Source organism: Mastomys coucha, unplaced genomic scaffold (assembly GCF_008632895.1).
Source record: "Mastomys coucha isolate ucsf_1 unplaced genomic scaffold, UCSF_Mcou_1 pScaffold6, whole genome shotgun sequence".
In the NCBI taxonomy this organism is placed as follows: domain Eukaryota; kingdom Metazoa; phylum Chordata; class Mammalia; order Rodentia; family Muridae; genus Mastomys; species Mastomys coucha.
This window is the reverse complement of record NW_022196912.1, coordinates 26,058,223-26,073,065: the sequence shown is the minus strand read 5'-3', so window position 1 is coordinate 26,073,065 and position 14,843 is coordinate 26,058,223. Positions and strand designations below refer to the sequence as shown.

At 41.0% G+C, this 14,843-nt stretch overlaps 1 protein-coding gene across 18 annotated transcripts in view; it reads right to left on the bottom strand.

The window, feature by feature from the left end:
* Positions 1-14,843, bottom strand: part of Dtnb (dystrobrevin beta) — a 207,203-nt gene that overhangs the window by 122,962 nt on the left and 69,398 nt on the right. For all 18 annotated transcript variants that reach the window (XM_031356373.1, XM_031356381.1, XM_031356374.1 and 15 more), the window contains exons 7-8: positions 8,725-8,830; positions 5,871-6,037 (exon numbers count right to left, since the gene is read on the bottom strand). In XM_031356373.1, coding sequence (XP_031212233.1) covers positions 5,871-6,037; positions 8,725-8,830 — 273 coding nt within the window. The remainder of the gene's footprint in view (positions 1-5,870; positions 6,038-8,724; positions 8,831-14,843) is intronic.

Below are 14,843 nucleotides of genomic sequence, written 5' to 3'. Positions count from 1 at the left end.
CCCTGGGTTCAAATTACAGACAGACAGACAGACAGACAGACAGACACACACACACACACACACACACACACACACACACACCTTTACCACCTCTACTGCTACCATCATATCATATTTTGTTTAATTATACTAATTTTCATTGTTAACTTGATTTGATCAATAAATGCCTAGAATATTAATGAGGCACACCTTTGGGTATGTCTGCATTGCCAGAGAAAATTAAATAAGGGGTGGAGGTGGGGAATGGGGCAAGAACTGACTCTGAATTTGGGCAGCACCATTTCACAGGCTGAGGTCCCTCACTGAATAAAAGGGGGAAAAGAAAATGCTAGTTAAGTAAGTGCATCTCTTTTTCTCTGTCTCCTAATCTGTCAGATGGAAGCAAGGAGCTTCCTACCACCATTTCCCGGTCATGATGGACTAGATTCCTTGAACCACAAGACAAAAAATAATAAAATCCTTGTTCCTATAAGCTGGTCTGTTGGATATGTTGCTACAACAAGGGAATTAACTACTATAGTTAATATAATAATCTTTCACAAATAGTCTCTATGCTTCTCCTTTACTTATATGGTTTATTTTTTACCCAGCATCCAGACTGACCATTTAAAACATGAATGAAATTATGTCATGCTACCCCAAGTTCTACTAAGACTCCTCATTTCACTCAGAAGACCTGACAATGGACAACCAGAGCCTGGCTCATGTCCTGGATCATGCTCCTCAGCCTCACGGGCTCCCTGGCTGCTCTGAGTCAGCAGGGCACTTCTGTCCAGGGCCTTCAGACTGATCACTCCTACATCTCCTCACCTCCCCTGTCCTACCCCAGCAGGCATCAGTCTTTGCTCCTCTTTTCCCAAACAAGGCCTGTGACTTCTGTACTCAGCCTCTAAACTCCTCCTCACCTCTAGACTGATTTTGCAGCTTCCTTTCTTGCAAGTCCTAGGCAAACTGGCAGGAGCTCCATCCATCCAAGGCTCTTGCCTCACCTAGCTCCTTTGGAGACATTACCATGGGTTTCACAGGTAAGGATAAAGACAATTAGGATGAAAGAAGCAGACATGCTTTAAACTGTCTTGGATAAGAGGCAGTAACCACTGGTAAAGACTAGCCATGGCTACCTATCTATTGCAAGGAAGATGGATTATATAAATGAGTTATCTGCCCAGGTAGGAAGGAAAGATCGCTTAGTGAGCACCATGATCACGAGTATCCCAACATGCTCAACCCTCCCATAGCAGACACAGGGAAGGTCTACGATCTATTTAGTCAATGCATCTAAGACCATGTGTATGAGACTGTCTTCCTCTGACCACTACTGATGCACTCCATGACCTTCTCCCACTCCCAAGATACAGTGGGGACAGAAAAAGGAACTGTGTGCTTGGTCCTTCTCTTTCTTTCTTTCTGGTTTTGGTTTCTTTGTTTTAATAAGTTATCATATAGACCAGACTGGCCTCAAACTCATTTTTCTACCCTCCAGTGCTGCGATGAGAGCTTTGTACCACCACACCTGGCTATAGGTTTCTTCTTTACCCCTGTGACCAAGTGTGCCATGACATGCCCTCTCTTGAGGATACACAATGTTCATAATGCACTCATCCCTGCCCTTCCTGGCATCAGAGTAAGTTCTGGGTTTCTAAAGTGATTGTCTGGATCAAATAATCAAAGGTCTTTTCAGTCCAGGCTCATGGATTCTCTGCCAACATGATTCCTTCAGAAACACAGTGGGCCTTTCATCTATTTGTTTCCCCGTTAGTACTGTGTGCCAGAAACTACAGTTCTTCCCTGGACCTTATTCTCAAGCCTGAGCCATCTAGAAACCACATGAAACAAGGTCCTGACTTTGTCTGTTCAACAGAATTACTCGGGAACTTTGAGAACTGTCTTCACACAGACTTCCTGGACCTTAACTCTACAAACGGAAGCTCTATAGGCAGCCCTTATCTATTCAACTGAGTACATCTATTAGGCTTTGTAAATATTCTCAGCTCTCATCTCTTACTCAATAGGGCTTAATAACAGCTTTTTTCTCCTTATACTGTCCTAGCTACCAGAACTTTCTCTAATTTCTTTTATCTTTGATTGTAAAGCAGGCAATCTTTCCTAAGCTCATCTCTTTCCTGCGATACCACACTGTTAACAGAGTCATGTTATGATCCTTTCCAACACTTGGCTCAGTTGATATGTGGCTATTTCCAAGTACCCCAATGGCAAATTTACCATTTTGGTTACAGATGTATCACATGATTTGTCTTTTTCCTCCACCACCTGGTATACTCCTGTATGTCAAGCCAACACCGCATGCTTTTAAGTTTTACTAGTGATCCACTTCTAGCATTAAGTACTATGGGAAAAATGAAAACCTTAATCATTTAACACAAAGGGTTTTCTGTTTGTTTGTTCTGGTGTGTGTGTGTGTGTGTGTGTGTGTGTGTTGGAAACTGAACCTACTTGCAAATACCAGGCAAGTGTTCTACCACTGAGCTACATCCCCAGCCCTTTTAAATTTCATTTTGATACAGGTTCTTGCTAAGTTACTCGAGGTAGCCTTGAACCTTCAATCTCCTGCCTCAGTCCCAACAGCGATGGAAACACAGTTCTAATCATGTCTCTATCTATGTCAGGCGAATGGGTTAGCATATGCTTCTCTCTACTGACCTTTTATGAAAGGGCCAATTTTCTTCTACTTCACAGTTTAACTTTCCACTGGGTCCTAACAAAATCCTCTGAAGTGAGGAGGCAGAGGACTGAGTCTTGTGGAAAGACACACAGCTGTCAGCTCACATTCCACTGGTGAGAACTATTTACACAGTCCCCTCCGAGTAAAGTTGGAGAAAAGGTGTGGCAAGCAGTCTGAATGCCCAGCAGAACTGGGAAAACAGAGACCTCTGCAAGTCCTAGCAATTGTTTTCATATTGTAAAATATCATCAAGAGAGTAGGAACCTTTGAATGGTTTGTTCCTGGAGGTATGACTGCGCTGATTACATATGCAAGTCCTCAAAAAATCTTCTGAATGAACAAATGATGGTTGGACAGGAGAAATATTGGATATAGTACCATACGGCACTTTTTTGGAAAATGAACACAAATTAAATAGACTGAAGTCTGAAATAATGAATTGCTACTTGTTCACTTAGATGAAACATTAAATAGAAGCTTTGGGAAAATAAAATAATCTTATAAACACTGAAACACATATATATCAAATCTACAGTGCAACTTCTTTGACAAACCAGTCAAACAAACTAAAATCTGCTGCTGCAAGCACAGAAGCATTCATTTCAAATATTAGTACAGACACAATAGAAAACATACCATTATACTGGTAACAGTGGTTGTTATATTGCTCAGCAGTAGAGCATTCACCTGCTCCACCAAAAAAAAATAGGTATCCTTTTGTTAAAGGGAAATTCCTTTATATCCAGCCTCAAAATTCACCCACATCCTTCTCTAAGGGCCAAGGTACTGTGCATACTCTTAATTTTGAGAACAAGTTACATATAGACATACTGTCAGTACACATGTGCCACACCCAGGCACATAATCCATCAAAATTCAGAACTGACCTATTGATGGTATCAGACTTAAAATTACATAAGCCGATAATACAAGATTTCTGGAAATTTTAAGTTACTATAAAAAATAAACAGATTCACAAGGTGGAAAAAATACAGCAAGATGAAATAAAAATGAGAACTACTTAGAAAGAAAAGCTTCACAGGAGTATTGCGAAGTTCAAATAAGTAAGAATTCACTTATGGCGTCTACACTGGTTTATTGTTGCTTGGTTGGTGGAGGATAAAGTCTTAACACAGGCTGCCCTGAACTCATGGTAATCCTCCTGTCTTGCCCTCCCAAGTACTGGAAATGCAGGCATAAATCACCATGCCCAGCTCACACTTTTCTTATATATGTTATAACTCAGAGAAAAAGTTCAAGAGTGTATAAAACCTGCTTCTGCAAACCATAGAGCAGTATTCAGTTACTGATTTTCTTTAAGTAAACACAAAATCCTCACTTTGGAAGAGGTTCTAAATTGGGTAAATGAGCAAGTTCAAACTACAGGAGTAAAAATCTTTGCTCTCCACAGCCTAATGCTGAGAATGAGATTCTCATTGAAGCTCACCAGCAAAATCAAAAGTGACCTAGCAAAACCTGTCTCAGTGAGGGCAAGACTGTAAACTAAAAGCTACACAAGAAATATTGCCAATCAATTAGCACAGTGGGCTATGTACTTTACCTAAGGTAGAAAAATGACAATTAAGTTATCTTTACTTAATAGCAAAACCGGAAGGGAGGGAGAGAGGGAGGGAGGGAGGGAGGAAAGAAAGAAGGAAAGAAAGAAGGCAGGCAGGCAGGAAGGAAGGCAGGAGGGAAGGAAGGAAGAAAGGAAGGAAGGAAGGAAGGTAGGTAGGAAGGAAGAAAGGTAGGAAAGAAGGAAGGAAGGAAGGAGAGGAGGAAGGAAGGTAGAAAGGAAGGAAAGAAGGAAGGAAGGAAGGTAGTAAGGGAGGAAGGAAGGGAAGGCACAGAAACTACATAGAGGGTCTTCTACTTAGACAAAGATATTTAAAGAATTATCTTAAACCGAAACCCAGTATTGGAATGTACAGCCAGAGAGTAGGGTGTTCAGTGAAAGGTGGTTTTATATTAGCTCTTAGTGGAACTCAACCCCATGCCACTTGTGTCCCCAACACAGCATCACCAATTCTGGCAATACAGTCAAAATGAATAGGGGTGGATACTTTGTGTTTCCTTTTCATTTCCCCAATTAACTATTTCCTGGTGTTGGTTTATTTAATTTGTTTATTAAATTATAGGAAAAATAAAAGGGTGAAGAAACTCAGCTACTAAGGCCTTCTAGTAGTCCAGCAGGTACAAGGGTGAGACCCTATATCCTGAACCATGCTTCTGGGGTCTTCTATCATTTAGTAAAGCAAGCAGCCAACAAAACTACAGTAAGTCAAAGATGTGAAGAAAAATACTTAATGAGATTCCTATCACCTGATGTATAAACACCCAAGGAAGAGAAGACAGTAATCTTTACCCAAACGTTGGTTTTGTTTGTTTTGTTTTGAGACAGGGTCTCATTCTGTAGACCAGGCTAGCCTGGAACTCACGCAGCTCTGGGTGCTCCTTCCTCTCAGTACTGGGGTTGAAGGTGTACGCCACTGTGCTTGGCCACCACCTAAGTATTATTTAAAAGCTACTTTTGAAGGTTAGAATAGTAATGTGGCTGTGATTATAAAAGAGTCTTTCTCCAACCTAAGAGACACATATGTAACTCCTGCCTTACACGATGCTTTCCCTGTTGCATATAAACACAATCAAGCTGTGAGGAAAACTGGCTTGAACCCAACTGAAGGCTCTAGGGAATAAACATGAGGAAGAAACCCTTTGTATAATTTTTCAAGTCAGAAGAAACATACTTTTTATGTGAAAAGGACCATTTTAAATGCAGTTAACACTTACACCTCCCAGAGGATTTAAAAGTCTGCTTTTAAAACTCAGTGAGGGCTGGAGAGATGGCTCAGTGGGTAAGAGCACTGACTGCTCTTCCAGAGGTCCTGAGTTCAATTCCCAGCAACCACACGGTGGCTCACAACCATCTGAAATGGGATCTGATGCCCTCTTATGGTGTGTCTGAAAAAAAAAAAAAGCAACAGTGTACTCATACACATAAAATAATAAATAAATCTTTTTTTAAAAAAAGAATATCTTTAAAACTTAGTGAGGAGAAACTGCAGCATCCTTGTTGACATTAAGCTTTCATGACATCACATCCTATCAGGCAGGGCACCAGACCAAGACCACATGTGAGCCAAGTGGATCGCTGAGAGTACATGGTCAAAGACAAGCAGTGAGTTACCCAAGAGGAATGCTCCTTCATCTGGTGCTGGTTGCTGTGAGCGCCACTGGCATGGCCACGCCAAAAGCAGTTCTGGCAGAGCTGGTAGTTGTGGCACTGCTGGCACCGGTATCGGAAGCCCATCATGCTCTCGCAGTGACAGTAGGAACATTCCACAGGATGGAAGACTGGAGGCCAGCAAAAGAGGGGACAGAGAACAAGACAGTGTCAGCTGAGGACAGAACAATACAGGAGAAAGCAAAACCTACTGTACCAGCACATTGGAAACAGACAAGACCAAAAACTCTAAACTGCTTGACTTCTGACACTGCACTTTCAAGAAATACAAAAGTGCTAGCAAGAGTATGCACTCAGAAGCCAAGCCATCACCTGGTGGTACAGCTCCAACCGGTACAGTCAGGGTCTATAAAGTTTAACGTTAATATTAAATGTCGCAGTACAGTAGTAAAACTACCAAATGCACTCCAGGAGTTTAGGTTGAGCATGTATGTCTTTGTGACTTTCTTCTAGTCGCTTCTGAGCATGCTCACACAGTGGAGAGGTAAGAGCAGATCCGTGAGTGGGTCTGTCACTAGGACCGTTCAGAGGTTGCTGAAAGTGCTGCTTTTATCAAGTGCAGTATGAACCAGTTGCCTTCATAATGTGTACACATCCGGATTTGTAAATCAACACAATAAATATAACTTCTGCTTAAACAAATAAATATATATTCCCATTTTTTTTTTTTTTGGTTTGTTCTTTTGTCTTATTCCTTAAATGGAATCTTACATCTTCCAGGCTGGGTGTGAACACAATATATAGCCAACGATGCCAGACAATTTCTGACGCTCTCATGTCTACCTGTAATCATGGGATTACAGGTATGTGTCACCACATGCAGCTTTTAAATAGTAATTTTAATTTGTCTTTTAAATAATTCAAAACACAGGAAAGACACAAAACCAAACAAACCCCCAAACATACCATAATTTTAGGACTTATTTGCCACTTATAAGTAAGGCCAATAGGGCTGGAGAGATGGCTCAGTGGTTAAGAGCACTGATTGTTCTTCTAGAGGTCCTGAGTTCAGTTCCCAGGAACCACATGGTGGCTCACAACCATCTGTAATGGGATCTGATGCCTTCTTATGGTATATCTGAAGATAGTGGCAGTGTACTCATACATAAAATAAATAAATCTTGGGCTAGAGGGATAGCTCAGCAGTTAAGAGCACTGTCACTGACTGCTCTTCCAGAGGTCCTGAGTTTTATTCCCAGCAACCACATGGTGGCTCACAACTATCTGTAATGGGATCTGTTACACTCTTCTAGTGTGTCTGAGGACAGCTATGGTGTACTTACATATATAAAATAAATAAATAAATCTTTAAAAAAGAAGACATATAAACAAGTGTCAATGTGATAGTTTTATTTCTAAACATTTCAAAGATTCCATAACATTTCCCTGTCTCTAAGAAGACATAATATCACTGAACATGTAAGAACATAATAACACATTCCATACAAAGTGATAGTAAAATATTCTTATGGCTAATAGCACATCATGACAAATGAGACTCTTTTTACTCTTCAAAGCAGATACAAGATGGTTTGTGAAAACTAACTGGACATGAAACTACTAAAACACTTAAAGAGTATGAAAGCATCTCTCCTCAAAGAACCAGGAACATCTTAGCAATTTAACTACTTAACTGCCTATTCAGAAACTCTTATTTAAGAATTTAGCTGCTTTAATAGTCTAGTCCTTTAGAAAAATAATCCTGAAACTGAGATGTTTGTGAAATATCCAGACTTGAGCAAAAGGCATATAGAAGTTTAAAAAAAGAAAAAAAAAAGCACTAGATAAAACAATAAAAGGCGTGAGAGAAAAGTGAGGAGGGGGGTTCTGCTCAGTCAGCAGCATCTTAGCTATGCCTTCTTCCGTCCTGTGGCAAAGAGGGGTACAGACAAACCTGGAGAGAAAGAAAAGTGACGGCCTTCCCGGAACTTCATACACATTCATACAACCTGAATATGAAAATAAACAGTAAAAACAAACAAACAAACAAACAAACAAACCCGAGAGACTTCTAAGAAGCACAGGCAAATCAAACTACTGGGAAAGAGGATTCTGGTAAAGAGGACCTAGGAGTGGAGTGCCCACCCCACAAACATCAGGACCTGAGCCCAGATCCCTAACACACAGCTGCATAGAAGCTGTGTGTGGCCAAACAAGCCTACATGTAGCCCTAACAGTGGGTGGGAGAGCAGCAGAGAAAGGGAGATCCCTGGAGCTTGCTGGCCAGCCAGTCCAGCCAATCGCGAACTTCTGTGTTCACAAGAGTCTGTCTCAAAAGATAATGAAAGAAAGACATCCAGCATCAATTCTGATCTCCACATGCATGCACTTGCATACAAACATATACATACACATATGCACACACTTAATCATAAAGGGAAAAATAGAAGACAGGAGGCCCAGAACTAAATTCTACCTTAGCGATGTTTTAATTATTCAAAATCAACTTAAGTTTGATTGCTAATATTGCAGGGCTCCAGTTTTCTGATAAATTAAAAGAGGGGGAAAAAGAAATTCCTGACCACAGTAGATAACATAAACATATGATTACCTGCAATCTTGGGGTGAAAAAAAAATGAGTATATACCACCAGGTTTTATTATTTCTTAGAATCCTAAGTGACAAGACTTCCAATTATATGATGAAATAAATATTCTTCTTCCCAAAACAAAAGTCACAACTTCAAATGATGACATGCCAAGCAAATGTCAATTACAAATTGTCACAATAATAGCTAAGAACACTACAGTCCCGTTCTCCCTACAACCTGAGGGATGAAGGGTCAAGCTGTGCTCACCATTCTCAACATGGGCAAGCCTGTGCATGAGAGGTAGCCAGACAAGGCACTGAGGAGGAGGATCGGCCATCATGGTGTCTAAAAACATATTCAGCATTATCTTCTTCTGTGAAGAGAAGAGAAAACAAGTGCACTTTATATCTTCCAAGTGTCTTTAAAGTTATTTTAGGATGCATGTGAAATTTTACAACAAACTATTTCACATTATCACAAGCATGACTACATACATTCTAATATACACACATCTCAACCAGCAAGATTCTGCCTCTAAACATAGCTGCTGTTCGGTATCTTTCCCTCCTCCTTTGACCAGTAAGGAAAAGGAACACAGCATTTAAATGGCTGCTCATGCCCAACCCACACCAGACACAGAGCCAGAGTCCAGTGTTCTTCCAACCACCATTTCTGCTGTTCTGTGAGAGAGACAGAAATCATACTCCTGCTCATAAAACATCTACGACAACAGAAACTAAGGATGCCATATTTCCAGCATTCTTCGCAGCCTGGCACACAACTGACACTTAATGATTAATTTCTGAGTAGCTGGAAATGTGGCTTCACATACATACAGGCAAAACACCCATGCATATACAATAGTACATTTTAAATAAATTATAAATAATTGTTGCAATAAATAATAAAGCAATGTAAAACACTTATACATCTACTCTCCATCTCCTGCTAAATTGTACTTTTCTCTTTCAACAGATAGCTGCCACTATGTGGAACACTGTTGTTACGCTCCTCGGGGACAATTAGAAAATAATCTAAAGAGACAAGATAGAAGTATAGTTATATGATGCAGATAGAACAAATTTGGACCAATATTTCCAATTAATAAATTGTGGGGTTTTTTTTTCTCCTAAGCCACAAAATACCTTTCCAGCTCTACAGAGAAAGGAACTGGACACAGCACTATGCAATGCTGTAGGAAGTCTGTAGTTATAACATACACCCATGGCGCCCACTTCAAACAGCACTCAGAAGAAAGCCAGGAGAGGTGACAAACACCTATAATCCCAGCACTTGGAAGGCTGAGGCTGAAGGATCTAACATTCCTTGTCAGCCTGAGCCACAACATGAGATCATGTCTCAAATAACAAGGGTCAGTAAGATGGCTCTTCAGGGAAAGGTGTTCACCAAGCAAGCCAGGGACCTGCACTTGATCCTCAGGACTCACGTAAAAGTCAAAGGAGAGAGCCAACTCCACATGAATGGCGTGGCATGGGCAAGCATGCATGTGTGTGCACACGTACACAGAGTAAGAAATTTAAAAAAAAATAACAGAATGGAACAGAAACAGATGCACACAGGTGGTCTAAGACCACACCCCAGCCCAGCCACATAAGATGGGTAGAGGTGTGAGCTATAGCTCCAAGAGCACTTGCTTAATATGTGTAAGGTCCTGAGTTTGATCCCCAAGACCAGAAAAAGATGTTGCACACGAAGATTGGTACAGGAGAAGAAGAGCAGAGCAAAAATGACATTCAGAATTTCAACCCTTTCTCCGAAGCAAAAAGTGATGGCACCAGGAACTCAGAACAGTCCACCGTGGCATCTGTCCACAGGATTCCCATACCAAATATAAGACTCACTTCTGGGTCTTTTGGCAACTATGAATATACTGACTCCAGAATACATTAACTGGAAGTCACTCTAACTGAGGTATCTCTGAAGAAAAAACTAGAAGGAAAATAGAAACAGAAGGTAAAGTAGAAGCAGAGTAAGAGAGAAATATTGCAGTAAGAACCTGGAAAAAATGGCTTGTATTGAAGAAATGGCAGACCTGGGGCATCAAGATGGGGAAGGAAAAGACAGAGGCCAGCAAGGAGCACCAGTTCCACAGCTTCCTCACACCACTGTACACTGCAGGCCAGTAAGCAGAGATTATCTTCATTCTAATTAGAATAGCACTGCCTTTCAGTCTTGCTCTCTCCTGAGAGTACAGTGGGGCTTTCCCGATGCAACATGATACAGCGGCAGTTACCTGAAAACTATCTGGAAAGGGTGCCTCCCTTTCAAATTCGTAGTAGTACAAGGCAAATGCAAATAGTATCTTTCATTTAACATTAAACCTTTTGTTTTATACAAGGTCTTCAGTTTTAATCATTTAACAGCTGCCTGATAGGCTAAGCCGAAACAACACATTTATAATTCTCTGAGAAAATGCTAGCTATCTGCATTATTGAATATAATCTTGTATCCTTTCTTAAAAATGAATTTCTTTATGTTTTTCTTGTTTTTCTGACTTTTGATAAGCAACAATTACTATTCTCTTTCATTTTCACATCCCTGCATCCTCAGAAATCTAGCCTGACTAAAACAGTATTTAAAAAAAGAGCAAGGGAAATAATGTACCAATAGATTGTCATTGCTACAATTTCCAACTTTCCCACCATTTCCAATAAGTACTTTGTATTTTCTGTTGTTCAGTATGTAAATATTTCTCATCCATTGACTTTATAACTTAAGCAATGTTTGATATTTAGTCTCAAAATGGCATTTTGAAAGTTTTCAGGTGAAAACATCAAAATTGTATTTACTTATTACTGTCATGTGCAACAACAGAGGAAATGTCTACAAGTTCTCCTTGTCCACCTTTTATGTGAGTTCTGGGAACTGAACTCAGATCAGTAGGCTAACAGGGCAAGCTCTTTTACCAAGCTGAGCCTTTTCAATGGCCTAAATAACATTTAAGACTAACTGCAAACTAACTTTTATAACTACATAATTGTAAGCATATTTCATCTGGCATATATCAACTTGAGTTGTAGAACCAAAGCTAGAAGGCAGCCTTCCATGACCACTGGCTGGACATTTGTCCATAACAGATTTAGACTTTACATATCAGAGCAATCTGAAAGCTCTCCAGCTGTGGCTCAGGAGTAGAGTGCATGAGGCCCTGTGTTCAGCCTTCAATACTACAGAAACAAAACAAAAATAAAAATACAAGTGATCTATCATGACTCAACTGTATTCTTTTAATTAGAGGTCTTTTTATCATAGCTGAAAAGAAGTATTGTAATGGCTATACCTGGTTGTCAGCTTGACTGGATTTGGAAGGAACTATAATCCAAAAATGGAGGGCACACCTGTGATCCAGATCTTGAGGCAGGAAAACACAAGATTTCTGACCCGGATCTTGATGCATACTGGCCATGAAAAGCTTAGGCCCAGGCAATGTAGTATACACCATTATCCCAGGAGACTAAGACAAGCAGATCTCTGAGTTCAAGGTCAACCCGGGACAAAGCAAGTTCCAGATCCAGGCATGCCAGTACATACTTTTAATCTGGCTCACACCTGCTGGAGGCCTACATAATGACTCTGGAAGAAGAAAGATTCACTCTTCTACTCCTGCTTGCATCTAAGTAAGTGCCAGCATATCTGTTGGGATCTACTTCTACAGAACACCAGCTGAAACAACTAGCCTCCTGGGACTGAGCAATTACTAGATTCTCAGACTTCCCATCCACAGCTGCCCATTGTTGGGTTAGCTGGACTACAGACTACTGTAAGTCATTACAATAAATTCCCTTAATATATAGAGACAGTCTATAAGTTCTTCAAATGCATTGCTTGATGTAACTAGGAATGATTTTAGTATTTTGGTCATCATCTGTCCTGGCTAGTTTTATGTCAACTTGTCAAAAGCTAGAGTCATCAGAGAAGAGGGAATCTCAATTGAGAAAATGCCTCCATAAGAGGGGCACTGGTGGCGCACACCTTTAATCCCAGCACTTGGGAGGCAGAGGCAGGCGGATTTCTGAGTTCGAGGCCAGCCTGGTCTACAGAGTGAGTTCCAGGACAGCGAGGGATACACAGAGAAACCCTGTCTCGGAAAACAACAACAACAACAAACAAACAAACAAACAAAAAGAGAGAGCCAGCTGTAAGATATTTTCTTTTCTTCTTCTTCTTTTTTTTTTTTTTAGGTATTTTCCTTATTTACAATATCTCCTTTCCCAGGTTCCCCTCCAAAAATAAAAATAAAATAAAATAAAAAAAAACAAAAACTAAAACAAACCCCTGTTCCCTCCCCCCTCCCCCTGCTCACCACCCCACCCCTTCCAGCTTACTGGCCCTGGCATTCCCCTACACTGGGGCATAGAACCTTCATAGGGCCAAGGGCCTCTCCTTCCAGTGATGACCAACTTGGCTATCCTCTATTATACATATGCTGCTGGAGCCATTAGTTTCACCATGTGTACTCTTTGGTTGGTGGTTTAGTCCCTGGGAGCTCTGAGGGTACTAGTTAGTTCATATTGTTGTTCGTCCTAAGGGGCTGCAATCCCTTCAGCTCCCTGGGTCCTTTCTCTAGCTCCTTCATTGTGGACCCTGTACTCAGACAAATGGATGGCTATGAGCCTCTACTTCTGTATTAGTTGGCTACTGTCAGAACCTCTCAGGAGACAGCTATATCAGGCTCCTGTCAGCCAGCACTTGCTGGCTTCCACAATAGTGTCTTGATTTGATGATTGAATATGGGAAGGATTCCCAGGTGGTCGTCTCTGAATTGTCCTTCCTTTAGTCTCTGCTCCATAGTTAGTCTCTATAACTCCTTCCACGGGTATTTTGTTCCCCCTTTAAGATCCACACTTTGGTCTTCCTTCTTCTTATGATTTGTGGTTTCTACTTTGTGTATTCCGATCTTCTGGGCTAATATCCACTTACCAGAGAATGCATACCAAGTGTGTTCTTTTGTGACTGGGTTACCTCACTCAGGATGATATTCTCCAGGTCCATCCATTTCCCCAAGAATTTCATAAATTCATTGTTTTTAATAGCTGAATAGTACTCCATTATGTAGATGTACCACATTTTCTGTATCCATTCCTGTTGAGGGACATCTGGGTTGTTTCTAGTTTCTGGCTATTGTAAATAAGGCTCCTATGAACATAGTGGAACATGTGTCCTTATTACATGTTGGAGCATCTTCTGGGTATATGCCCAGGAGTGGTATAGCTGGGTCCTCTGGTAGTACTATGTCCAATTTCTGGAGTGCCACGCACACTCGTTTACTCCAGTCATATCCGAAATATCGGAGGTAAAAGCCTGATTAGGATTAGAGGCAATAAGGGTCCAAAAGGAGTTCTGTGCCTCCTGGATATTCAGACAGTTGCTGGTATCTCCTAACTCAGACATGTTCCAGATTAGTCTTTCCAATCGTCAACATGCTCTCATATTTAGGCATAAAGGTACCCCAAGAAATGATTCATAAATGGCTAAGATTAGGCATTGTTTCCTGGCCAGCACAACATTTCCAACCTATCCTAGTTTAATACCAAGCTGTCCATAGCTTGGAATTTCTCTCAAGGAATCAGGTCGAGCACATTCCTTAGGGCAATAGATAGTTCACAATAGTTAGAAATGTTTTACATACTAGAGAGTAATGAAGGGCTTCTACTCAAGGACATTAGCTGGAAGTGTTAGGTCGGAACCTCCTAGTCATAGCCTCCAGCAGAACCAGAGAATTAGCATAGGAATACCAAAATGCCTCAACAGGGAGGGCTCCACTCCCCTTCCTCCTGCTTCATACCTGGCTACCAGACCCTACTGACCTTGGGGTAGAGGTCACTTGCCAACGTGACCTCAGTCTTGAGTTCCTTGCTGTAACCCCCATCTGATTCTTGTCATCTGCCCTGCTTGCTGTATGGTATTTAAGCCTGAATTTCACCTTGTACAAATACATTCAGATACACCACACCCTTGTGTAGAGTCTGTTTGTCATCCGCCAACTAATTGTCCAGAATTCTCATCCTGTGGAAATTGGGGTCCCCACAACGAACCCAGTCCACAGCACCAGAGGAACCGCCAAACTGATTTCCAGAGTGGTTGTATCAGCTTGGAATCCCACTAGAAATGGAGGAGTGTTCCTCTTTCTCCACAACCTCACCAGCATCTTCTGTCACCTGAGTTTTTTATCCTAGCCATTCTGACTGGTGTGAGGTAGAATCTCAGGGTTGTTTTGATTTGCATTTCCCTGATGACTAACGATGTTGAACATTTCTTTAGGTGCTTCTCAGCCATTTGGTATTCGTCAATTGAGAGTTCTTTGTTTAGCTCTGTACCCCATTTTTTAATAGAGTTATTTGGTTCTCTGGAGTCTAACTTCTTGA